This window comes from Zosterops lateralis (assembly GCF_965231275.1).
Source record: "Zosterops lateralis genome assembly, chromosome: 3".
Taxonomy (NCBI): domain Eukaryota; kingdom Metazoa; phylum Chordata; class Aves; order Passeriformes; family Zosteropidae; genus Zosterops; species Zosterops lateralis.
In genome coordinates, this window is record NC_139764.1 from 42361200 (window position 1) to 42387724 (window position 26525).

The 26525-nt window shown below is 39.7% G+C and overlaps 1 protein-coding gene across 1 annotated transcript; it reads left to right on the forward strand.

Annotated features, from left to right (window-relative positions):
• The first annotated feature begins 646 nt into the window (after positions 1-646).
• On the forward strand, positions 647-26525 carry TSNAX (translin associated factor X). The gene is made up of 6 exons (XM_083858557.1): positions 647-708; positions 2540-2647; positions 6763-6877; positions 8537-8667; positions 22884-23011; positions 24627-26525. The coding sequence occupies exons 1-6, from the start codon at positions 693-695 to the stop codon at positions 24999-25001; spliced, it is 873 nt and encodes a 290-aa protein (XP_083714683.1). The 5' UTR covers positions 647-692; the 3' UTR covers positions 25002-26525.

A 26525-nucleotide genomic window follows, 5' to 3' on the forward strand; every position in this document is an offset into this window, starting at 1 on the left:
TTAAGACTGGATATGGCACTCGGCGCCATGGTCTGGCTCAGCCATAGGTTGGGCTCGATGATCTCAGAGGTCTTTTTTAACCCAGCTGACTCAGTGATTCTGTAGAAGCGCCGTAGTGCTGATATGCCAGGGCAGAAAGGGGCAGTAAGGAGACAGTCGGGGGGTGAGGGGAAGGCGGCATGACGGCCGCTTTATGCGGGTCTGGGCTGAGGAATGCCGCTGGATTTCTGCGGGTCCCAGCCGAGGACAGCGCTGCCCCGGTGGAGGACAGGCGGCCACCAGAGGCCCGGCGGACCGACATCCCCACAGCCCCCGGCCCCACTCCGACCGCGCCGCCGCCCCGCCCGGCACTACATGTCCCGTCGTGCCGCGGGCGCTGAGGCCCCGTGCCGGGACCGCACACTGGCTGCCCACGGAGGCGCCTGCTCGGAGGCACGGCCCGGCCTCGGCGTTGCCCCGATTTCGCGAGCGGCAACGTCCGAATCACACCCCGCGCCGCCGCTGCTCCTCACCGCGCCGGTGGGCGGCGGCGGGCCGGGCTCCTTCCTTCCGCCTGTGCGGAGTTTGGCCGTCAGGCGCCCGCGGGGCGTCCCTCCATGGCGCCGGTGGGGCGGGGGCGGCGCGGCGGGGCCTGGCGGCGCGCGGGGCGGCTGCGGGTTGCCGGGGGGACGCTGCGCGGCGGCGGCGCCGGGATGAGCGGCAAGGAAGGTGATGTCTCCTTCCCTCCACTCCCCATCCCTTCCCACCCTCCGGGGACCGGGAGGCCCCTCGGCTCGGAGGGGACGGGGAGCCCCTGCGGTGCCCAACGGTGCCCTTCGGCTGTGTGGTGAAAATGGCAGTGCGGGAGGCCGCTCCTTCACGGGTGTCACTGGCCTTTCCTTCGGGGGTGCCCTCCTTCCCGTTGTACGGGTGCGCCGGAGGACGTGGCTGTAGGGATCTGCATCCCTGGGGGTGGAAAAGCAGATGCCACAGTGGGGAGCTGAGTGTGTGAGGCCCTGTAATGTGCTTGTGCTAACGATTCAATATAGTGTGTGTGTAAATATAGATAAATATAATCTTACGTATATAGCGTAATATGTATGTGAAATACATATGTTTCACAGCTTGCTCTGCCGCCTTTGTACTGGTTTAGCCTTGGCAGTCACAGAATCAGTCACGGAGGGGGTCAGGCTGGAAGGGAGCACAGGGGCTCCTCTGTTCCAAACTCCCTGCTCAGGCAGGGTCATCCTAGAGCACCTGGACAGGATTGTGTCCGGATGGTTCTTGAACATCTCCAGTGAGGGAGACTCTACAACCTCTCAGGACAACCTGTTCCAGTGCTCAGTCCCCTGCACAGTAAAGTTCTCCCTCATATTCAGGAAGAATGGAGCTTCCTGAGCATTAGTTTCTGCCTTTGCCTCTTGTCCTATTGCTTGGCCCCACTGAGAATCACGCAGACCTCCCTTCAGCACAGTTTCAAGGGGTGCATTTAATATTTTCACCTGCTACAGGAAAAACAAAACCCTGAACTCACGTCCAACAGAAAAGAAGGAAAAAAAAATATTTTCATTTTCCTCTTTAAGAAAGTAGCTACGCCCACTTCTGGTTTTGGTTTGGGATAATAAACAATTAAGCGGAAACATTTTAAAATCCAGTGTTCCCTTGGTTCTTCTTTTAAGGAAATTGAGAGAACTCCACGTATTCAAAAGGTGTGCCTGTAGTCAAGTTTGCCAAATTTTGGGCTCTGTTAGGAACAGTGTCCAGCTGTCAGCAAAAGGAGGAAGAGGGAGGGAGGAATAGGTGACACAATGATTTAGTCCAAGGTGAGGGAAGGATAAAAGGAAGAAACAATACAAGGTGTAAATCAGGAGTAAGACATAGTCCAAAAGGCATGAGTTTTGGGTGTGAAAAAGGAGCGTTAAGGAAGAGGCACACAAAGCAGTTGAGGTGAGCAGTTACATTCAGAGAAGAAACTGGTTAATGGGCAGAGGGCAAGGGCCCAAGAAGTCTGCTACTCTGCAGGAGCTAAACCTACGTGTCTGAATAGGGCTACTCTGCTTAAATTGTGCCTTACTTCTTTTTCTGGTTACTGAAGACCCGTGACATAAATCACAGTAACAAAAACTTGCAGGTTTACTGACTAGTTTCAAACTGAATATTTAAAATAGTTAGGGAAAAAAAAAAGAGAGAAGAAGAAAGGTCTAATCCTTTCTTGTAGGTCCTTGTTCACACAAAGATTTCCATGCAACCATTTGCTTCCAGCAAGAAAACATAAAATGTGTGAAGACCCAAACACCTTACCAAAAAAAGGCTCCTGCCACACTCATCCATTGAAATGGATTTTTTCTCTAATTTTCACTAGTAATGTGGTAGAAAAAGTAACATGATAATGTGAAGCTAGCATCAATTGATAGTAAGGTTCATCCAGTTACCTTATTCTGTCCTGTAGAGTGCTGTCAGGAATGCTCTGAAGAAAGCATTCTGGTGCTCCTTATACTCTGGCAAAACTATATTTTTAATTTTTAATTTTTTCTTTTTGTGTCTATCTCCTATTTATTAGGATCAGGTGGGTTCAGAAAACGAAAGCATGACAATTTCCCACATGGTCAAAGAAGAGAAGAGAAAGAGAACCTTAACCCACCTTCAGCTTTGATGTCATCTTTTAAATGTAAGTAAGCATTTGGAAAACCAGATTTTAAAAATGTGGTGTAGAAATTGCTAGGAAATTATTAGTAGAATAAACCAGCTCTCTCTGAGGGAGAAACTTGAAACTAGTTGGACTCCATGCCTTTAGAGCTTAGTGTTCTGCATTTTGTGCAGTGAAGTCCTGGGAGTGGGATTTTGCATAGCTCTGCCTGGCTCATGACTTGGTCCTGTTTCCATCCCACCTGCAGTTCCCCCTGCCCTCCTCACTTGTGCTGAGCCTGATGCTGAGCAAACTGCACAAGTGTCCAGCCAGACAAAAGGTGACTCGGCCCTTTGGTGGCAGAAAACTGTGGGATCTGCTGAGGCATAATACAAAATCTGAGCCACAGGGGCAAGGAGGAGATGGTGACCTTTGGGAAGCTGAGGAGGCTCTGACCTTGGCTGTGGTGCACAGATGACTAAATTACTTAAATGTAAAAAGACTTCAACTAAGTAATATAGACCTTTATGCAGTCACTTTATTCAATTGATTGCCTTTTAAATATTAACATATATTTGAGATTGTTTAAATAGGTAGATGTAAACTTTCCTTCAGCCAACGTGTTTTTATAGGATTTTTCACCAAACCAGATTTAAACTCCAGTAAATTTAGATTTCTCATTAGACAACCCCTAACAAAGCAAAGTTCAGAAATGAGAAGCCTTGACTGAAGAAGGAAGATGTGGAACAGATTAATTCTTCTTGTAAATTTTTTCCTGTGCCACATATTTTCTATGAAGCTAAGAAAGGTGAAATATAAGCTGGCTGGCTGCTTTAGATGGTTAATGTGTACTTCAATGTCATATAACTTCCTGTTTTTTTAAAAAATGGGTGTTGATATTTTTCTGTGTAAGTCAGCTTGGCAGATGATTAACCATGACCCCTGAACTTTGCCTAGAGAAGCTGTGGCTGCCTCATCTCTGGAAGTGTTCAAGGCCAGGTTGGAGGGGGCTTTGAGCAACCTGATCTAGTAGAAAGTGTGTTTTCCCATGGGAGGAGGGGTTGGAACTAGGGGATCTTTTAGGCTTCTTTCAACCAAACCACTCTATCATTTATATTGACTGTTGTAGATACACTTGCTCTTGAATTGAGTAGAGCAACTGTACTTTAAACTTTTAATTTTTCACTGTCATGAATATCAGTTTGTCATAAAGTTGCCGTTACTTCCACTTCAAAACAGCTTGTTTCCTTCCCTTCTCATGAGATCCATTTGTCCGTGTTTGATTCATTTCAGAAAGAATTTAAGGGCCAAGGTTTCTTCAAAGTTTTTCAAAGATCCACTCTTTGTATTTATTGCAAAGTGTTTAATGCAATACGAAGTGCATCAAGTGCACTGCCCCAGACAAAGATGCTGGGGATCTTTGTCTCCATGTCAGGCACAAGCATTAGGAAGAGGTGTGCTCCAGATGGTTTATAACTGAGCAAGTTGTGTAAGGTGAACCAGTTGTGCACAATTGCTGTGTATGTTGTCTGAATCTAAACAACTTAATCACGGAATCTCAGGCTATGCTAAGTTGGAACTGATCCATCAGGATGATAAGAGTCCAGCTCCTGGCCCTGTGCAGGACATCCCAAGAATCACACCTGGTGCCTGAGAGTGTTGTCCAGTCATTTCTTGAACTCGGACAGGATTGTTGCTGTGACCACTTCTCTCGGAATTTTGAGTGCCCAGCCACCCTCTGGATGAAGAATCTTTCCTGATACCTAACCTAAACCTCTCCTGACACAGCTTCAGGCTGCTCCCTCAACTCCTGTCTCTGCTCACCAAAGTGAAGAGATCAGTACTTGCCTTTCTGCTTTCTTTCCCTCACGAGGATGTTGAAAGTCTGCCCTCAGTCTCCTCCAGGCTGAACAGGCTGAGTCACCTCAGCTGCTGCTCATACAGCTTCCCTTCCAGACCCTTTACCATCTTCATTGCCTTCCTTTGATGCTCTCTAAGTTCTTAAGATCTTTTTTATATTGTTTTGCCCAAAAAACCCACACATAATATTTGAGGTGAGGCTGCCCCAGCTCAGAGCAGAGCAGGACAATCCCCTCCCTTGCCCAGCTGGCCATGCTGTCCCTGATGTCCCCCAGGCCAGGGTTGGCCCTCCTGGCTGACAGGGCACCATGATTCATATTCAGCTTGCCATCGACCAGGACCTCCAGGCCTATTTCTGCAGCAGGGCTCTTCAGCCCCTCCTTCCCTGGTTTATACACATGCCTCATTAATGTGTGGCCTTAAATAGGTGTACAATTTTTGCTCTTTTTAATCTTTGAAAGAAATATGTACTTGAATTGATCTATTTGCACCAATGTTTTCCAAAAAAGTAGTGAGAAATTGTCTTCTAGAATAATTATAAGAATCACAGAATTGTCTAATTAGTCGAAACCCAAGGAGTTACACTTTTTTTTTTAAAGTATGTTTTAAATATGACAGATCAGTGATAGAGACAAGAGATCCTGCCTTGATTTGTAAGGTTAAGGTTTAGTAAGGGTCATTTTTAATGGTCTGATTTAGCAGCACCAAAATTGTTAATAGAGTCTGAGTCTTTATTTCAGTGCTAAATTAGACATTACTGTAGAATGTGTGTAGGAAATGACTGTGTGGTTTTGATGTGTTAGCTTGGAGAACCCCCAAGTTCTAATCCATTGCAATTTTAGGCAATAGCACAATACTGTAGGTTTTATTGCATCTTGTTAGGCTAAACATTATTGTATTTGTCTGGTTTACTTTAGAATATAAAGCACTTCACAGTAGTCCCTAACAGGTTTAAAACCTAACACAAACATCTAAAAGACACAACTATCCAGAAAAGTTAGGGCGTGTTGCTGATATTGCAGATGTTCAGAGTAGGGAATTTCCCAGTAGATGAAATTTGTAAATCGTCTTTGGAAATGTCATCTGTGTCATCCTATGAAGGAATGAGGGAATTCACCCCTCCTCAAGTTCCTGTCACTGTGATCTCAGGGAAAATGTCTTGGTGATAATTCAGGGGTGGAATTGACTCGTCAGAATTTGCAAGAGACAGACCAAACAGACATGTATAAGAATTAGAAGATTAGTAGGAGCATTTGCAACTTATCTTAGAATTTCAGAATAAGATTGGGAAGAACGGGACAAAATGAGAAGAACCAAGTTTTTACCAAGGCAATGAGAAATACAGAACTATTTTTCTAGCGTCATCTAAACCTTGCTTGCCAGCGAACTGCTGTGCTTTTTAAAAGGTTATTCACTTGTCAAACCCTTTAAAAATGTAGCCTCTTGGTTTATTTTCTGTATCTTCTTGCACAGAGACTTTGACACCTCAGACATTTATGTAGGAAATTTGTTAGCTTTCTTGCAATATCTATTAGTGATTTATTTACTAGAATAATGGTGTATAAAATGTTAATGGTATTGGTGAAACATTCATAATGTTTGACTGTCAAAATCAGATACACTTTGTCTCTTCTCTGTATCCATTGTAGTTAGAGAGAACTAGCATCAGCAAGTCAGAAATCTTATTTTAAATAATTGATCTCACTTTTCTTTAGTACTTCTAGTCCTTAGGGATGTTAAGTCCTTAGGGATATTAAAATACTCAGCTTCTCGCTGAGTCTAGCTGGGATATGAAATGCAACCTTTCTTATAACTAAATGGTGCATTTTGAACAGTATATCTGCCTTAGCCAGATACTTTTTATTTGATTGGTTTAGGCACTGGTGAATCTTATTAGCAAATAGGGTTTTATTTTTGATTTGTCTTGATGAATTGGGGTGAAATTTTCAGTCTGTTTCCAGAATGGCAGTATTGTGGAATAGATTTAATTAGTAAAACCAAGTATTTTATCTTAAAAATAGTTTAGGCTGCTTTAAGGCATCATCAGGATTGATACCTACTTAAACTTGACTTATTAAACAAAGGTAGTATTAATGATGAATTTTGCAGCTCTGGCAGGTGACAGGCAGTGATGGTGTCTGCAGCCATGCCCCACGCAGGAACAGCCCACCTTGGGGAAAGGCTCCCAGGGACAAGGCTGATGGAGTCTGTAAGGAGTTAGTGCAGCACAGGTGCTTTTCTCTTCCTCTGCACTGTGTCTGTGTGATAACTGAGCTTTTGCTGTAAAAACTCTGCAGCTTTCCAGCTGGAGCTTGACACCAGGCACGATAAATATGAACGGCTCGTGAAGCTCAGTCGGGACATAACAATCGAAAGCAAAAGAACAATATTTCTGCTCCACAGGTTCACCAGGTGAGTCACACTGAGTGTGAAAATGTTCATAGAAACCTACAATCTGCCTTGAAGTGTTGTCTGTGAGTAACAGCTGCCATGTTCTGTTGAGAGGAATTTAATTAACTTCCCATAAATGTCCTTTAGGGTGGAGGCAAACTAATGAATCCACACTCTAGTTAGAGAATTAAAAGATGCTGGTTCAGGTTTCTGGGTTGGTTTTGTTGGTTTATTAAACTAGTGTAAAGCAGTAGGGCGAGCAGCCTTCCAGCCTTCAGCAAGCTGTGAGAGAGGAGTGTGCACCCTTCCTTCAGGTTACTTGCCCAGGCAGTTCAGTCACTGTTTTGGTTGTCACACCCTCACCCGAGGTCATCGATGCAAATAGGAGGTGACCTGGGGTGTGTTTATGTAAATACGATGGCTGGATAGGCTTCTGTGTGAAGTTTTGAGCTTCTATATGTTTTGTGTTCTCATGAGCCTTCAAGCAATCTTTGGAAGCCAGAAACTAACTAGAAGAGCAACAGGAAAATTTGAAGCTTTGCATACATAGCCTGCTGTATGAAGTGTTTGTTGTATGTGACAAACACTGTTCTTGCATGTTATAACAGTTCTCCCTGTTTCTTTCCTTTGTAATTTCATTTCTTTTAATTTACATTTTGTTACCTATCAATATATTTGTATTGAAGTAGTAGCTATTTATAGGTACAGTTATAAATGGGGATTATGAAGTTACCTGTTCTTTAACTTGGTACTCTTCTGCAGGGAGATACTCTGATAGTTCCAGTAACCTTTACAGCCTTGACTGTAAATAACTACTCCCACTGCAGGGGCTAGGTAGCTGGGAATTTGTGGAGGAAAGAAAAACAACAAAGAACTCCTCATTACTCTGAATTTAGAATCCTGTTTTATCAGGCATTCCTGGTTTTGTGAGAGTGGAAGTTTTCCATGCTGTATTTTTTATTTCCTTCTTTGCTTTTCACAATTACTGTGGTTTTAATTTCAGTAAATTTTACTGTTTGCTTTTAAATATTTTCTTGAGACCAACTAATCAGTGGTTCCTTTAAGAGACTGTGAGCTAATATAGCATGTGGATTATTTGGGCTCAAGGGAGAAGAAAGTTTAAAGGAAATTAGATAAACTAAGCTTTTAATGCCAAGTATATGTTGTGGTTGTGAATCAGATATTTCAGCTGTTCCTGAACAGCATACTCCATAACTACTTCCTTAAAAAAAAAAAAAAAAAAAAAAAAAAAGAAATCACATGTAGAAGTACATAATGTATTGTATTTTGCAATACTGTCAAATATTGCAAAATATTATTTTTTTTTTAAGAGGTTGAAGGACTTCTGTAAATATTGTTAGTTTTCTGGAATTTTTTTTGAAGCCTTTGTATGTGTTTCTCATTTTTCTTAAACAATAATCGTGACTGTAGTCTGGAATAAACATTATGCTACCAGAAGTCTGGCTGGTTGATTATTTTGTTGGTAAGAATCTATAGAATTTCAGAATCTGCAGTAGGTATCTGTGAAAGTTAAACTCAGTTTCTCATTGTAGTATCAGTTTTGCTTTTTCTTGAAGCCGGTAAAAATGTATTGATTACTAAAAGAAAAAGTGTAATGTTTTTTAACTGTTTTTTGATGTTCTGGAAACTGCTCTTTCAGTTTCTGTTTTATGCTTGCAGTGCTCCCAATGGAGAAGAAATCCTGAGTGAATCTGAAGTCAAGCTAGATGCTGTCCGGCGGAAAATCAAGCAGGTTGCACAAGAACTGATTGGAGAAGACATGTATCAGTTCCACAGAGCTATATCACCAGGTAAATAATTTATAAATAGGAAAAGTGTGCAGTTTTGAACTAAGTTTAGTTTCTCTTCATGTAGCAATGCTTCCTCTTTATGCTGCAGGTCTGAATTTGTTACATTTCTGTTGTCATAAAGGAGGACTTGAGTTAATCTTCGTTACTGGCAAAGTTAGCTCTGGTATTGGAGAAGCTGTTGTCCTGCAGTTTCATTGCAGTTTAAAGGAAGATGTAAATGGGGCTCTACAACTGAAACAATTTGAACCCTGCCCTAAACTGAAATTGAGAGTATTTCTAACAAATGTACTGGCTGGTCTTGTCTGACTGAGAGGAATATATGTAGCACACTCATTTGCCCCTCCTGAAGGGTTGCAGTTTCTAAGAGGAGAGTGAGAACAGCTGTCTTGTGAAATTATCCATTTTGAGTGATAAAATGATTTTGAGTTGGTAAAGTTAATGAATTTAAATCCTTAGGTTAGCATTTTCTTTCCTCTAGACTCAAAGTGTGCTTCTGCCTCTCTGTTACAAGCATTAACCCAGTTTATGTGTTTCAGTTGCATCTTTTTTTGCTCATCTTTGTAAACAGCCATCTCTGCTAACATTCTTGAGATACTAAATCCCAGTTTGTTCATAACTCTTGCTGTCAGACCCTATTTCTTTTCTGACTCTTTGCTGACAATCATATTATTACCTAAAATTGATATGCCTCGGTTGTAGCAACACATGAGTAAAATATGTAACTGCTTTTTTGACATCTTAGTCATGGTATAAAAATGTCTTGTGTTTATCAATCTAATTTTAAACAATTTGGAATTGTGTATGTCTTTCCTTGTTTAGGCAGAACTTCTTCAGCTGATGAGAGCTGAAAATTTGCCCTGAATTATTTAATTGTTTAAAAATGTCCCTAAGATTGATTTGATAAACCAGCAGCAAATACATGTACATAATTTACAGGACAAACAATGCTCAGGTTAACTTGTACTCATGTCTTACACAAACTTTAGTTTAAGAGTGAGACAGGTCTTGAGTCTCAGTGTAGCAGTTTGGAACCAGAAGGAGCTTGCCCTGATAGTCTTCAATGGCTCTGATTAATTCCACAGTGCTCTTACTTGCAATGCATTGAGTTGTTTAAATTAGATATTAGTAGTTTTCCTTAGAGCCTCTTAATCTGTATGAGTTTTGCTGCTATTTATAGCCATGTACTGTAGTGACACAATGAAAAGAGATAATTAAAAATGCTGGCATTACAAATGATCAAACTGTGAATATTACTATTTCAAGTGTATTATGAGTATCTTGACACACTGAAATGTCTTTTGATTTTCATTTTAAGTAGTGCTTATAAAAGCTGAGGATCCTTGCATTCAGTTTTATGAACAAAAGTTTTTGGAAGCTTCATTGTGACTTGTAGGGTTTGGTTGAATAACCCCTGAAGTTTGTAGTCTCACATGAGTCATATAATGGTGTGTATAAAACAGCAGTGTTTGACGTCTGCTACTTCATGGATCTTTGTGAGACTGCGTGGTGCAAGTCATCAGCCATGCCATGTGAGCAAGAGTCTCACAGGACAGCCACTTACTCTGCATCAGCTGCCTCACCTGATCTGTCTCTGTTTTGTTTGATACGTGTCTTTGTGGCAGTAAATTCAAAGAGGCTTACCTGCCTCTAGTTCTACTGAGGAGCAGTTGGCCTGGAATTAGATTCACTCATCTCACATGTGAGAGAGTGAATATACCTACATAGCAGACATATGGGAAGTTACTGCACAGCAACTTCTGTGTGTACCCATGTTCTTACGAAACAAGTAAGCAAACCTGATGCTCATTTTCTACATCCAGATTCTCTCCTCTTAGTAAAAAAAAAATTACTGTTTTTGTTTCTTTAAAATATATATATTTTCAGTAATCAAAAGTTAGATTTCTTTTTTACATGAAAGATACCTAAACTTAAGCTAGCCATAACAATCTGAAAATAAAGAAATAATGAAATTTTTTTTTTTGTTCAGCTTTGCTTTGTGTGTTTGGTAAATACGCACAGTCAGCTACACTGATTTTCCTGCATAATTTATTTCTGACTTGCATAAAGGTAGTCATTAATGCCAGAAGAGACCTGAATAAACTGTTTAGAAAACAACTGCAAGTATTCTGTCAGGAACAATTCAGGATTTTTAATAGTTTTTTCCGGTTGTAAATCTCAGCCTCTTAAAATGACTAAGATATATTTGTCCATTTTAGAGCAGGATGAGTTACTCTAGGGGAGGTCAGTAGTAGAAGTAGCCTAATAGAGGAAGTTAGAGACCTGCTGCATGTGTGTATGATGACTCAATGCCTCCACAGCTGCAAAACTTTTAGAACAGAATAGGCAAATTCAAACAAAAAGAACCTACAATGACCATCCAGTGCCACTGCCTGACCACTTCAGGGCTGACCAAAAGTCAGAACAAGTTGTTAAGAGCATTGCCCAGATGCCTCTTCTAAATACTGCCAGGCTTGGGGCATCAACCACCTCTCTAGGAACCCTGTTCCTGTGTTTGATCTCCTTTTCAAAAGAAATGCCCCTGCCTGATGCAGCTTAGAGCCATTTCCCACACATCCTGTCACTGGATGGGACAGGAGATCAGCACCACCTTCTCCACTTCCCCTCGTCAGGAGCCTGTAGGGAGCAATGAAGTTGCCCCTCAGCCTTGTCTTCTCCAAACTACACAAGCCCAAAATCCTTAACTGCTCCTTATAGGACATTCCTTGGAACCATTTCACCAGCTTTTTTGCTCTGCTCTGGATGCCTTCAGGGACTTTCACATCCTATTTAAATTGTGACACCCAGAACTGCACAGAGTCGCATGAACAGTAGCACATCCTTAATGCTTATGTGGGACTTGAGGTGAGATTGTGATAGAATTGAAGAATTTTCTTACTATATTCTTAAGAAGACTTAAGAGAATGAATCTTACTGACCTCTCGAGGTAAAAAGAAAAGAAGCCAAGAAGCTATTAGTGTGCTAAATAAGGGGAAGAAGAAGTAGTCTCTGTTGTCCATCTTTCCAGCACTCAGGTGTGCAATCTCTCAAATACCTGAACTTGGCACTCTTTTTGAGCAGAACTAAGGAGTAGAAATACACAGCTCCCCAATGCATTTCTGTAGTGAGAACTGGAGATGGCTGTACTTTTACTTTCCTCCTCTTTTCAGGTGAGGTAGATGGCAAGTCTGTGCACTCCCATCAGTTGTATAATACTGCTTGGCCCTGGGATCTCCCTGTTGTTTCTGTAATTAGTTATTTGTACCTCATTAAGAAGACTATTTATATAACCCAACTGAAATAAGTTGCCTGCATTCTCTTTTGGTATATCATCCACAGCATCTACTTATATTCTAGCACTTCTAAATATGCTCCTCTGCAAGGAAAGTTTGTGACCATAGTGCATGTCAATAAGGGAGTGGTAGACTATACCTGTGTGTCACTGGGAAGACAGAAGGCTTTTAGGCATTGTGTAAATGAGCTTGTGTGCACAACAAGTATAAAATGCTAACTTTCAGCCAGACTTCACTCTTACCTTCATTAAATCCTCTGCTCTCCAGTTAGTCATTGGGATGGCAAATAAAAAGGAATACGCAGGCTTCAAGACATGTAGATCTTGATTGTGCTGAAGCTGGGATCAAGGAGGTGTCAGAGATGTGAAGATGCTTGATGTCACGATTATGAAGCTGAGATAGAAAACCTAGAAGCAGGAAGAATGAAGGGACAGTTAGGTGAAGAGCAGCTGGGAGAGGGAATGCTTTATTCCACCACTGCCCACCACTGTTTATGAAGAACTGTAATTGGGAGGTGCAGAGTGATAAGAGTTAAGAATGTTGCTTTTAGTTTTGGTTTTAAGTCTAGTGTTCTTTAATTGCTGCTTTGCTTTTTTTCAATGGAAAAAGCTTGCATGTCTTTTTGAAATTAAATGAAGCTAAGACAAGTGCTAGATCCTTTGTCTTTATATATTTCTTAGGGCTATAAGTCTTGACCTTCCTTTAACGTAGTTTCCAACTCTGATTTTGTATTTTAAAGAAATTCTGGATAACTAGTTAAAAAGATTTTTATGAACAAAAACATTGCCATTAAACTGCTTTTTTCTTCCAAAAAGAATAAAGAAATGCTTTATGTCCCATATCTCAAAAACAGCATGTCTAATTAACCTCAAACTTCCTAAAAATATTCTCCTTTGTCTTGAAACCAAACATGAAACATCCTCCTGATCCCCACCCTACCTCTCATAGAAGGAGTAAAAAGGTTCAAAATGGAGTTTATAATGGAAACCACTGTAGCAGCCTTAACTGGGGAATCATGATTGTCTGCATAATGAAGCTGCCTAATACATATTTTATTCAGTATAATAACTGTTAGCCTATAAATAGAAGAACGCTATGAGTATTATGCTTGGGAATATTGTTTGCCACTTGCAATTGTTAAATGCTTTTTTTGGGGTTACTCCAAGCAGTTGTTCTTTTGACTTGAAGATAAAACAATTCTGGCAGAGCACTAAAGGAGTTTCATGCTTTCCCTCATTAAGAATAGTGCTAATGGCACGCAGGACGTTTCCCCAAAGGACACTTGCATGAGCTCAAACACTGAGTATAGCACTAATTGAACAACAACAAAAACTGATGACTGTTTTCTACACGTTTCTTAACAGTACAGATTGTCCCAGGGGATGATTAAACAAGCAAACAAAGAGATACTGGAATAATGAAGTCTTTTTTTAATGCAGAGCTCTTCATTTGTTATGTTAGAATGTGCTGCTTTGTTGATATTTTTAAAGCTTTACTATTTGTAATATAGAATTCCTGCTCTTTTGGCCTGCTTTGCAGTGTATACCTTATATATCCTGTGAGGAAATATGTACTCTTTCTTTAAAATTATTAAGAGACACTATGTAAGAAAAGGATTGAAAAAGATTGTATGGATTTATGAAAGAAAGGAAGAAAATTTTCAGGATTTTTTTATTTGTGTATATATATGTATGTGTTTGAGTATTTATATATATATATATTTAACTACTGAGAGAAATATCAATAGCATACAGAAAAGATCTTTACAGAGCTTAAAGACAAGAAAGAAATACTCTGCAACATGTGTAGGGTCCTACACTTTGGCTACAACAAACTCATGCAGTGCTGCAGGCTGGGGGAAGAGTAACTGGAAGACTGCCCACTGGAAAAGGAGCTGGGGTTTCTGGTCGACAGCGGCTGGATGTGACCCTCCAGTACCTGCCCAGGTGACCAAGGAAGCCAGTGGCATCCTGGCCTTATCACCAGTGGTGTGGCCAGCAGGACCAGGGCAGTGGTTGTCCCCCTGCATTCAGCACTGACTGCACCTCAGGTTCTGTGTCCAGGTTTGGATCTGTCCCTACAAGAAAGACATTGAGGTGCTGGTGGCGTGTCCAGGGAAGGGCAATGGAACAAGTGAAAAGTCTGGAGCACAAGTCTGCTGAGGAGTGGCTGAGGGAGTTGGAGGTTTAGTCTGGAGAAGAGGAGGCTCATTGCCCTTCACAGCTACCTGAGAGTGTAACCAGAGTGGGGGTGGTCTCTTCTCCAATCTAACAAGAAATGGGACATGAGGAAATGGCCTCAAGTCACTCTAGGGGAGGTTTATGTAGTGTAGTAAGAAAAATTTAATCATGAGAAGGGTTGTCAAGCATTGGAACAGGCTGCCCAGGAGAGCGATGGAGTCACCATCCCTGGAGGTGTTTCAAAAACATATAGATGTGGTGCTTAGAGACATGGTTTAGTGGTGGACTTGGCAGAGTTGGGTTAGTGGTTGGACTCAGTAGATCCTAAAAGTCTTTTCCAACCTGAAAAATTCTATGATTCTATGTTAGGATGAATATAGTTATTCAAAGCATGTTCTAAATCTACTCTGCATAAATGCAAACTTGTGTACTGCAGAGGGAAAATTAAGGACTGCTCAATAAGTTGTCACTGTGTGGGATTGAATGAAGTACCTTTTTAACATGGCTTTGTTAAATGAAAGTTCTAGCTATTTGAGGACTTTACTCAGTTTTTTGCCCCTTAAGACAAAATATTGAATGGAGAGCCCATAATTCTTCTGGAGCTTCTTAGGGGGAGTGGCACGGAGTGCTGATGGTAGATGCAGTGGAGCCCTGTTGGCTGACCTTTGCTGTGTGCCTGCGCTTGCAGCAGTGGCGAGTGGAGTGCTGTGCACAGGGAAGCTCATTAGCAGTTTATCATGTCTGCACTTGCTCTCAATAGGATTAGATGACGAGGCTGTAAAATGTCAGCACCTTGTCACAGCTATTGCTCTGTGACTGCTTCTGCTGATGATGATGCAGGAAATTTCTCTGTAAAAGTTCAGTACTGAGCAGTCTTAACACATCATTTATCTTGTGCAGGCACTATTTGTGTTCTGAGAGATTGATATAATGGAGCTTATTTCTGTCTCCTGCCTTGTGCCATTTGGAGTCACTTTAGGCATGTAAGATATTGCAGCAAACTGCATTGCTCAACTGGACCAGGCCAGTTCAGTCTGTGTGAATGAAAAGGAAATACTTTAGTTGCACTAGAATGCCACTTTTTAGCTGCAGTATGTTGGACCATCAGACAGGATGCTGTAAGAAATGCTATGGAGATGAGTGGGGTTTGTCCAAGCAGGCCAGCTTTAGATTACTGATGATTTAAGTAACAACATTTTTGTGGGTATTGTATGAAGGATTTTAATTAGAATGCAAACTTAAGGAACTATCCATGTAATGATTTCAATGATTACGTGGTTTTTTGTTTGTTTGTTTGTTTGTTTGTTTGTTTTCTTAGCTTTTTACTCAAAATATGGAAATAACATACTCAGATTGTTCTACCTTTGTAAACACACATGTACTTCTGAAATAAGGTACATAATATCAAGGATATAATATTGATGTACTTTTTTGCATATCAGGAACAGTAGAAGTAGGACACCTGGGTTTTTTTTTTTCCTTGAGAAAACTTAAAAAATGTAATTAAAATAGATGGCATATTTAATTTTAGGTTGGTAATAGAAAGGAAAAGCTTTGTACTGCAGGAAGAAGGTATCATGAATTGTAAATGTCTCACCCAGGATAAGACCTAAATACACCTAAAACTTGAAAGGAAGGCTGATCCTGAAGGAAGCAATCAGGTTTATGCAAGATGGTGGGAAAACACAGTAACACAGGAACAGGATGTAACTGAAGAATTAATCTCTTGCTGTTGTAGGTGAGGGGGTAAAATGCCAGAAATGGAAACAAAGTTTCCTGATTATACTGGAAAATTAACAGAATTTGCAGGGAATAAGCTTAGGGTTATCAGATAAAATTTTGTTAATTTCTTTCTTTCTGTTTTGTTACTTTCTGTGTTTCTCTTAACTCATATGCCCCTTTGGTCAAACTGGTTTGGTTTTTTTGGTTTTTTTTTCATTCTACAAGTTGCCTATTTGAAATTTGATACCTTTAGTTTGTTGCATTGTACTACCCTTTTATTATTTTTGGTTCATGCCTTTTTCCCAGGTTCTTCTAAGGAAAGGGAAAAAACAGCAACTGCAAAGCCTTTCACTTTGTATTTTCTGCTGCAGGTTTTATATGTCCATACACAAAATTAAAACAAACCTGCAAAAATGTATGCAAATTCTGACATGAACAAATTAGGCATACACCATGTGAGAATTGATTATCAGCTCATCCCTAAGTGAGATGTGCATTCAGCAGGAGCCGTTCAGAGCAGCAGAAGTCGTCCATAAGAGAAGCTGTGCAGAGTATTTTAAAGATGCATGCTGTGGGTCAGCATGATCACAAAGATTGTCCTTTCCTGCCTCTAACTTAAGACCTAACTGTCCTGACGTCCTGCTGTACTATTATGACAAATAATGCAGTTACTCACATGACAATCTGAAACTAGTGACATTGTTTGTCTTTTAATTCAGTTTCATAGCTGGCAAATGGAACAGACCTTGTGCTCTGGCTCAGGAATCTTTTTCAACCCTGCAGCTATTGACATTAGTCATTCACAGACCAGATCTCTCCAGCCTTTGCAGGAACCAAGTGCAGCTGGAACGTAAGACAAATTAAAAAAAAATAAATCTGTGAAGCTTTTTTTGTTTGTTTATTTAAAATCATGCAGGAGAATGTGTCATAGAGGAATTCCATTCCAAGAAACGACTGGGATAGCACACTGTGGTTCGGTTTTTGTTTTGCAGTCATGTGGGGAGAAAGAGAGGTTGCAAGTGGTGAAGTACCTTTGTGCCATCTCAGATCTGTGTTAATGAGGATAAATGGCCACTGTTGGTTCTTCTGATGTGCTTTTGAGTTGAGTCTGTTGCACGGAAACAACATCACCTTAAGAAGAACTTTCACTGTGTTTTGACCTGCAGAAGCTGTGTTGTGTTAGGTGCTCTTTCTTCTTTGACCATTGAACATCCTGGCTGACTCAGAGCTTCCTTTCTTTGGTATCTTGAATACTTGCCCTCAAGGCTGTCAGTAATGTAAAATTTGCCATCTGACTGAACGACTTTTAAAACTCTGTATTAATAATGAAAGCAATTGAGGGTAGTCAAAGAGGTCAGGAAGACTACTTGTCACAAGAATAGTTTTTTTTAGGAACTCATGTGAAACATTGGATGCACTTTAGAATTACTGCTTTTGGGTCTGGTGAGTTGGAATAAAAGCCAAACTTCAAAGCAAAAATTTTGATTACAAAAGTAACCATGGTACATCCATCAGGTCCCCAAGTAGAAGCAAAATAAAAGTTTGTGAAATTTCTCACCCACAATGAATTATTCCTCTGCAAAAAGGCCTATCATTTGTCATATGACTGTATGTTTTTAATTACAATATAAAAAAGGCTTGATTACCTGTTCTCTGCAATGAGAGAGATTGCAATTTAAATATTGTTTGTAGTTATTTGAGGGGGTTTTGTGCCTGTTTGGAAAAATAATTTAACTCTCACAGGCATCTGTCTGATAGGGAACTCATTTTTTTTTTTTTTGGGTAGGGGGTTTGGGAAAACTGACTAGTCTTGGTATCACCCTTTTCCCTGAATTTGGTGTGTATTCAACTTTGAACAAAGTGCAAACAATATTAACACTTCAGTATCTGAAATACATCATTTCAACACATGCAGATAGAAGAGAACAGAACTTCTTGGTGGTCATGGATGTGTCAATTAGCAATTGACTAATGAACTATTTCTTTATAGAAGAAATGTACATTATTTTAATTATTGATATAATAGTAAACCTACTCAGCTTTTGAATTATTACTCAGTGAATAGAAACACTTTTTTTTTTCCAAATATGTAAGCTCATATAGACTTTTGTTCTAGTACTTTTACTTGTATTTATTAGTTAGTACTGTTTTATAAAATCCATCCCTGACTGGAATTACTCTTTTAAGCCATTTTCACAACAGGATGTCCAGAGCATTCCTGGCTGTGGGGGAGAGCTGGCTCTATCCTCTTACAGTGTATGTTATGAAATTAACCTTTGACTTCATCTTCATAATCAACAAAATGGTTTGATTATTTCATAGCCTCAGTTTAAGTTTAATTACTGAAATTTTTACCCCTCCTGCCCAGAAAAAGACCTCTGAATCCTAGGAATCATTGTCAAGTATGCAGAGAACTTTAAAGGAATAGATTAAGGTGTGAATTACCAGTTTCATCTTAATAGGACACTGGTTTTAGTTTTTGTATTAATACTTCCAAACTTATTGTGTGTACTTGTTTCAATTGATGTTTGTACCTGGTTAATTATTTGCTTATTTCGCTAGTTCTCCCCTTCATTCATCCATATGCTTCCAGCAACGAGTTCTTTAAGTTCACCATGCTCCCCGTATTCTTTAGAATTATTTGTCTGTTTGGGATTTCCACAAGAATAAGACTTTTTTTCTGGATTATGGTGGGGATTTCTAGGTTTCGGTGGTGGGGTTTTGTTGTTGTTGTTGCTTTCTTTGGTTTTTGGGGGAGGAGAAAGAAGGGATGTTTGTTTGGGGTTTTTTTTAATGGCAGTGTAACTTGCCATCATAAACATGAGGATAAGATAGAGCCTTGTCAGTGCTGTTTTGGTTTTGTAATGAATCAGCAAGTGGGTAGTTTCATATGACTCGCCTGTAAATAATGTGCCCCACCCTTGGTGCAGGGATCCTAGAAGAAACTTGCTGTGTATATCTTCCTACCATCTTTCTAGTGGCTGCTCTTGGCCTGTGATTCCTGCTGCACAGCTGAGGGAGGAGCTCAGTGAGAGAGCACAGGCTTGTGTCTATCTGCTTGTGGCCTAACCATCAGCACAGGCTCCTCTCTAGAGAAAAAACACAGGGAGAAACAGGACAAAGGATGAGAAAGAAAATGAGTTTGAGAAGAAACAGGGAGAGAAGCAGCTTATTTGGGAAGATGGCAGGTGACACTGGCATTGCTAACCTTAACAACCGAGAGCATGAAATCCTTTTGAACCTGTTTTGTAACTATGGAACTGAGATTTAAAGGAGGAAATGAAGTAAACAAAATTTTATGAGGAAACTTTAACCTTTTATTTGATTGTCATTCTTGGTTGAACCTTCCATGCATGCATGGATGCATGCACATCTCAGGTGGAATTAGATTCTGTTTACCATAATATGACTCCTGCAATTAAGTAATTTCTATTACTTACTCATTCTTTAAATAAAACTAGCTTTTCCTCTGTCTTATGCATTCATTTGACTCTTGGATTGAGTGCTCCACTGACTTTTTAAAAAATTAGTTTTCACTTAAGAAATCTAATTTCTTGCTAAGTTTCTTAGGGAAACTACTTTTTCTTCTTAGAGCTGCTTATGTAGTTAAGGAAAAATGTTTTGAATATCAGCTGGCAAAAAAGTGCTCAAACTTTCAGGCAGAAAAATCTCCTTTATTTATAGATACATGTTCAGAAAATATCTCAGTGTAGCTCTCTGGTTCTTATGTAGAAAATAAATTTTTAAAACATAGAAGGGAGCTGCTATACTGAGTCACTGTCACTTGTCTAGTACAAGCTATTTATTTAGACTAAATGTAATAAATATCAAAATATTTAAGCAGTTACTTTTTTACCTTACATCTGTAATTTTAAGAGGTGCTAATAAAAATAATATAGTGTTTTTAATTGGTCCAAACCTATAAAAGGCAGTCTTAAAAACTATTCCATTACTGGCAGCTCAATCCATAAATAAGCCAATTTTGGAATAAATCCAAAACAAGAGCATAAGGGGAAAGGTATTGTTGGATGGTGTAGTGAAATGGGACAGGGTTTTTCACCCTGGGAATTATTTGCTGAGAATAGCGGATGTCCTACCATTAAGCTAAAACATAACATTTTTAAACATCCTTCTACCTGCACATGGAAATACCTTATTTCAAGGTCTTGGGTCATTGAAATGTCATATTGTAGCTACTTCTGGAAGAAGGACTTACTAAAAAAAAAAAAAAAAAAGGAAAAATGAAAATAAAATATTAATTTTTTTTGCAAAGTAATTGTGAACAGGATTTGTTACCAATCTATTTGTGATGGTAACTTTAATTGAGTTTTGTAAGGCTTACTAAATAGTGGGAGATAAATTCCCTAATCGTGAGAGTGTGACAGTAAATGGCAAACAGACTGCGTGCAACATTCATTGGTGATGTTAAACAAAAGGAAGGAGCAAAGGCTGGAACATGTCAGCTAGGGTGGGATGGCAGGAGGAAGCAAAGATCTATGTGTGTACATACAGATAAATATGCTCACATTGAAAAGTACATAAAGATAAAGGAACAGAGGAGTCAAACTTACGATGGAAAAGGACAAAACGTATGTGAAGTAGTAAAGTGGAGTGAGTTGAAAGTGCCTGATCTGACTGATCGAGAAAACTGTTTACCAAAAAGTTTGAGGGCTGATTTGATCTCTCTGAGAGCTGTGGAAAATGCCAAGTCGATTCTTCATATGTGATAGTTTTCTCCACAGATAGTAGAGGGAGATTCTCACAGATGTTGTCATGTTGAGTGCTGGTATATCTGGTAGCTTACAGCTTATCCACAGAAAAAGCCAAAATTTCATAATAGATTACTGGTCCTGATACATCAGAAGGTAAGTCAGGGAAAGAGTGCGTGATGAAATCTACCTCTCTGCAGCCTCTGAAGTTATTTATCTTAAAAGATCTGTGTAGCTTTTATCTAGTGTTTTTCTATTGGTCGTGCCCAGAAATGCTTTACCTGAATTCTGTTGATTAAATTATGGTGTTTAATTGGTCTTGCCATCTCCCTGTTTGTGTTCTCGTTTGTGAACAGCAGTGTTGAGTGTGAGTTTCATTGCTGCATGTTTATTCTGCTTTTCCCAGTGCTGCTGTAGAATACTATGAAGGAATTGCCATTCTGAATTGCTTCTGCTCAAAAATATATTTGAAAGGAAAAAAAATGCAAGTCACTTATCATGCTTTTGTGATTGTAACTTGAAAAGCCTCCTACCCTTTGAGGTTATGTCTAGTTTTTTGGGGTATTTCCACACTCATCTGTTATTCAAATCTGTGTTCTCTTCTTTTTGATTTAGACTATTTCTTTGATCCAGGTGAAATCTAAATTTTCTTCTTCCTACATATTTCTATAAGCTGAGGTCCTAGCACTGTACAGGTCAGTTGAGGGTATTAAGATTATTCTAATGGAAACAGAATTCTACTTCTGGTACCCTTGATTATATCCTCATTTTCTCACTGACAAAACTATTGTCTAATCCTGGCACTATTGCAGCATGATACCTGTTTGCTTCTCTTGAAATGAAGTCATCCCCTTAAAATGGCTCAGAATAGCTCTGCTAGAACCTTCTCTGTCATGTGTCCGTTCCTTTAATGTCCTCTTTGGGCTTTCTCTGTTCATGGGTCAGATATACACAGGCATTGACTTTGTCTCTACGACTTTTTTTAGCTTAGTACTGCTGTGGCTGTTTGTTCCAGCTTTGTTTCTGCCCTTTTTTCCACCAGCAGTGCCAGCTTCAGCTTTCCGCTTACGAACTTTTCTCACATGCTTCTCCCAAATCTGCTCTCTGCACATAAGGATAAACTGACAACCTGTGAAATCTTTGTCTGAATATTCAAACTCTTTTTCTTTAGATCTCACCTTTGCTGTAATTCATAATAAAACCACCATCTGCTAAGTAGGTAGTAAGAGATAATTGTGGCAGGTAGCCGTAGATGTCATACAAATCTGGTTCAAGCTACATTTGTTTTCCCATCTTTTACTCCCTTTCCAACACACCAACTCCTTTTGTCCCCCTGCACACCTTAATTTTAGGGTGTAAGTTCGTTTGGACAAAGCAGTTATTCATATATTCACAGAACATTCTATGAATATTCATATATTCATAGAATCACGGAACAGTTAGGGTTGGAAGGGACATCCTAATCCAACTCTTCTGCCAAAGCTGGATCACCTGCTGGTCTTCTTATTTATTGGACATTACAGTCCTGTCTGGATTGTTTATTTGCTTATTTATTTATTTATTTGATCTGGAGTGATTTGTAACAACAGCTGCTTTGTCTTGAACATGAATTTCACCAAACCTGCATATTTTAAGGAGCCTGATTCTCACAAAATGGAGAAGTGAGAAGTTCAGTTTTAAACAAGTCTCTACTCCAAGTCCTCCTGGGCAGGGCTTCTCTCAATTTGTTCATCCCCAGCCTGTGCTGATACTGGGGATCCCCTGATCCACGTGTAGCATCTTACACTTGATCTTGTTAAACTGCATAGGATTCCCATGGGCTCAAGCTTGTCCTAGTTCCTCTGGATGGCATCCCATCCTTCAGGTGTGTCAACTGCAGCACTCAGCTTGGTGTCATCTGCAGATTTGCTGAGGGTGCATTTGATCCCACTCTCTGTGACATTGATGCAGATAATAAACAGTACTCTTCTGAGTATGAGCCCTTGTGGGGAGCTGATCTTCAGTATGTTTCTGAGAATACCATGATGCTTTATATTGAAATTACAGAAGGTTCTGCATGAAAAGTGCAGATGGAGTGAAAACTTGAACGTTTGTCTGTGTGCTTGGTCTGACTTTTCTACTTAGAAACATGTTTTGTTAGATTATGTTTCTTGATTATTTCTGGATTATGTTAGTTTTCACTTTTTGCTGGTAACCTTCAAATAGTCTCACTTAAAAGATTTCTTTTAAAAAATAATAATAAGCAATAAATATTTGTGAGCATGGATCGTTGCTGGAAAGTTTGATGCATGAGCTTATTTCTGCTGTTTTTGCAGGACTTCAAGAATATGTTGAGGCAGTTTCATTTCAGTATTTTATCAAAACACGATCTTTGATCAGTGTTGAAGAGATCAACAAACAACTAATATTTACAGCAGAGGACAGAGAAGAAACAACAAACATGGTAAAAGTTTTTCTTTTCTCAATTGACAAACATCTTTCTGGGATGGAAATGCAGCGAGAAGGTTTAGTCACATTTTTGGCATCTGATTAAATAAGGCCAGTTAGTGGAATGGGATTAGGTATACATGTGGGCTTTGACTCACTTGTTCAAAACACGCCTTTTATTCTGATAAGTAGTAAACTAAATCTGTGGGATACAAGTTTATAAATTTCACATCCTTTTTATTCAGAGCAAACTGAACTCTTTCTGATATGACGAAAGATCCAGGACAGGGAAATACTAGCTAACAAATGTAGTGGAGGGATTTTTAGTGCCTAGGACTGTCACCTTCTGGTGTATAGTGATGTTGCAGAAGTTGAGGGACACAAACAATTCCAAGGCAGGATTAACACCATAACTGAAATCTTATTGCTGGTACTGAACTAGTCACTGGAGGCACTGTATTTGCCTTGTGCATATGTCTTAGCTGCATCATTTGTAACTCTCCTGGAGCTGATTCCTTTCAGAGGACAAGCTGGTGTCCCATCATACCTTAGCCCTAATACCATATCTGCTCTTTCTTGACTTGCCTGTACTCCTACCCTGCCCTAAATGGCTCATAGGGACAAAGTACTGTCACCAAACACAATAAACTGGGTGCAGTTTGATTGTTGGCAGGAGACAACAGTGATTTGGTAGTAATCTACAAATGTGCACAAGCAGTTGAGGTGCAGTGTACAGCAATGGTGCTTTATATGAATTCCTGAGTCTGCTTCTGCTGAAGAGATTCTGCTGTAAAACACTTCTCATTCTTTATTTATTCTCTTGGTAAGATATTGCTGAGGAGCTGCCTGATTTTCAGGTGAATTCATTTGCTTTTATCAGAGGTAACAACTATGAAATTGTTAATCCCAGCCTCTGACCAGATCTGTCAGTTTGGTAGATAGCGTATTATGGGAACAAGTGAACAGAAAAAGCCCTGCATTGTCTCCCATGTTACCAATATTATGGCAATAAAAAGTATTGGGAACTTGAATATTGGAGCAAACTTGTAACTTAGTAATGGATTTGCTTCATGAAGATTTTTGTGTGCTATTTTAATGAGCTCAGTTGATATAAAACAGATCTGAGAATACTACAGCTACTTGTATAGAATGTATTTTGAAATTCAAGATACTATTATGAGATTACCTTATTTGTTTTCTTAAAGCAGATTATTTTTGATTGATTTGCTAACTTTGGACTGAGTATTTAGGAAAAAAATCTGTCAGATGAAAGGAAACTCCAAACAACTGCAAATAAATGTTGCTACAAAGATGTGATAATTCTGTTTGCAAATAAAGAGATAGAGTTAGGATATGTTGATCATACTTGCTAGAATGGAAATGACATCTCAAGTAGAAATTCTTAAATGTAAATATAAATAAGAATGTACATTTATTCTTATATAAATATCTTATGTATTCTTATATGCTGGAAGGAGATCAGTACTTCTGAAATCAGACCATCAGGCAATTTAATTTTCTGGAATGTTTTAAATTTCCAGTTACATTAGCCGAGTTAGTGTGTAGTAGAACCATTTCAGATGACTTTCTCACACTTTTCTGTACTGGACTTTGTTCCTTTCTGTCCCCAGACCTCCAATTCCCATGATAAGCAACTGCACACGTGGAGCCTGAAGGTGACTCCTGTGGATTACCTGCTGGGAGTGGCTGATCTGACGGGAGAGCTGATGCGGCTGTGCATCAGCAGCGTTGGGAACGGGGACATAGACACGCCCTTCGAACTGAGCCAGTTCTTGCGACAGATTTATGATGGGTTTACTTTCATTGGCAACACTGGACCTTACGAAGTCTCAAAGAAGCTCTATACCTTGAAACAGAGTCTGGCAAAAGTAGAGAATGCCTGCTACACGTTAAAAGTGCGGGGATCCGAAATCCCAAAGCACATGTTGGCTGATGTGTTCTCCACCAAAACGGAATTGATTGACCAAGAGGAGGGGCTTCCTTAAAATCGGGAGGGTCTTGCTACTCAGAAGGGAAGAGGACGTGGAGAAAGCTCTTTAGTTGTGGTTTGTGGGGTTTTGACCCTTCTCAAAGCTTTTTAGATAGAGACATTTTTAGTTTTATCTATGAGAACGCTGTTTGCAGTGGTAATTTGTAACCAAAAATACTTTTTATGATGTGCAAGAGAAAAAAATATTTGACTTTGGCCTCTTGGTATGGAATTTCCTGTATTGTTCCATTGTATCTTCTTTCAGAATGACCAGAATTTCCACTGCACTCTACTCCAGTGACTGTCATTTGTTGTGACTCGCCTCAAACTGTTGTTGCTACAAGTTTTCATCAAGCACAGCAGTGGAAAAAAATGGTTAGGTGCTCTTATTTAGCATTATCCATGGGTTTCTGCTGACCCATTTTCTGAGTATTTGGCCTCTGTACTCATGTCATACCTACAGCAATGCACCTGTGCATTAAGTGCATCCCCTGACTTGAAACTGGGGTGGTCTCAACAGTGCCATGTAATTCAAGTTTTCTCTGATCAGAGCTTTAAAGTATGAAATGAAGTCAACTTTTTGCCAATTGATAATGAAGCTAATTGCACCTGGTAAATACTACTGTCACCCAATATTTTGGGTCTCTGTTAAAACTGAGCTCTCTTTGAGCTAACACTGGTACTTTGCAGTTTTGAGATGAGCTAGGAAATCCACAGAAAATAATTGTGGACAGTATTGTTTCGCATTTTTTGTAATACAGTTTAATGCAGAATCTGACATTTCTGTTTGTAGACAAAAGTTGTCATATAAAGTTTGTGATTTGGTGTTAGGACAAGCAGTTTTTGGCCAGAACAAATGTGTTGCAGTGCTGGAAGTCTGTTCTCCATTGTTTGTGCTGCCCTGAGGACCTCCAGTGGGATTGAACTGGTATAAGTGAAAAAGGGCTAGCCAAGCTTTAAATATATGTTAGCAGGAACTATATCATGTGCGTGTTCCTGTGGAAAGGAAATTGCAAACAGAAGTAAGGCAGGCATTCTGGTTTCCACATTTATCTTTGAGGAGGGTATGTCACTGTTGGCAAAAAATCAGGGCTTTATGCTGGTGTCTGAAGTTATGAAAGTCTGATAATGTACATTATGCTAAAGGAAAACAGATAAAACAACATGATCTCTAGACTCCAGGAAATAGGCCTCCCAACTGCAATTGAAAATACTGCATGTTTTTTATTTCCACTTCCATATGCTGTGATACTGCCAATACTTTTCCCATGAGCATGTCCTGAGTAGCTGGAATCATCTGATACATGGATAGGAATGGGTAAATACATTTTTGTCAAATTTTTCCATTGTTTCCACATCAAGTAGTATGGGGTGGATTGAACAAGGAGTGGCATTTTTCCTATTGTTTAATACTATTTTTACAATAAATTCTGAAAAGTAGTCACTGTCTCTATGTTGGTCCTTTTGTCTATCAGTCCAAGTGGTAAATTACAATATGAGTTTCCCACTGTGAAGGACTTCACTTGGAAGTTTTGCTCCA

Coding starts and splice junctions, on each gene's coding strand:
- TSNAX (XM_083858557.1), top strand. Junction 6,878..8,536: donor CTGCTCCACAGGTTCACCAG/GTGAGTCACACT, acceptor TTATGCTTGCAG/TGCTCCCAATGGAGAAGAAA. Junction 8,668..22,883: donor CCACAGAGCTATATCACCAG/GTAAATAATTTA, acceptor CTGTTTTTGCAG/GACTTCAAGAATATGTTGAG.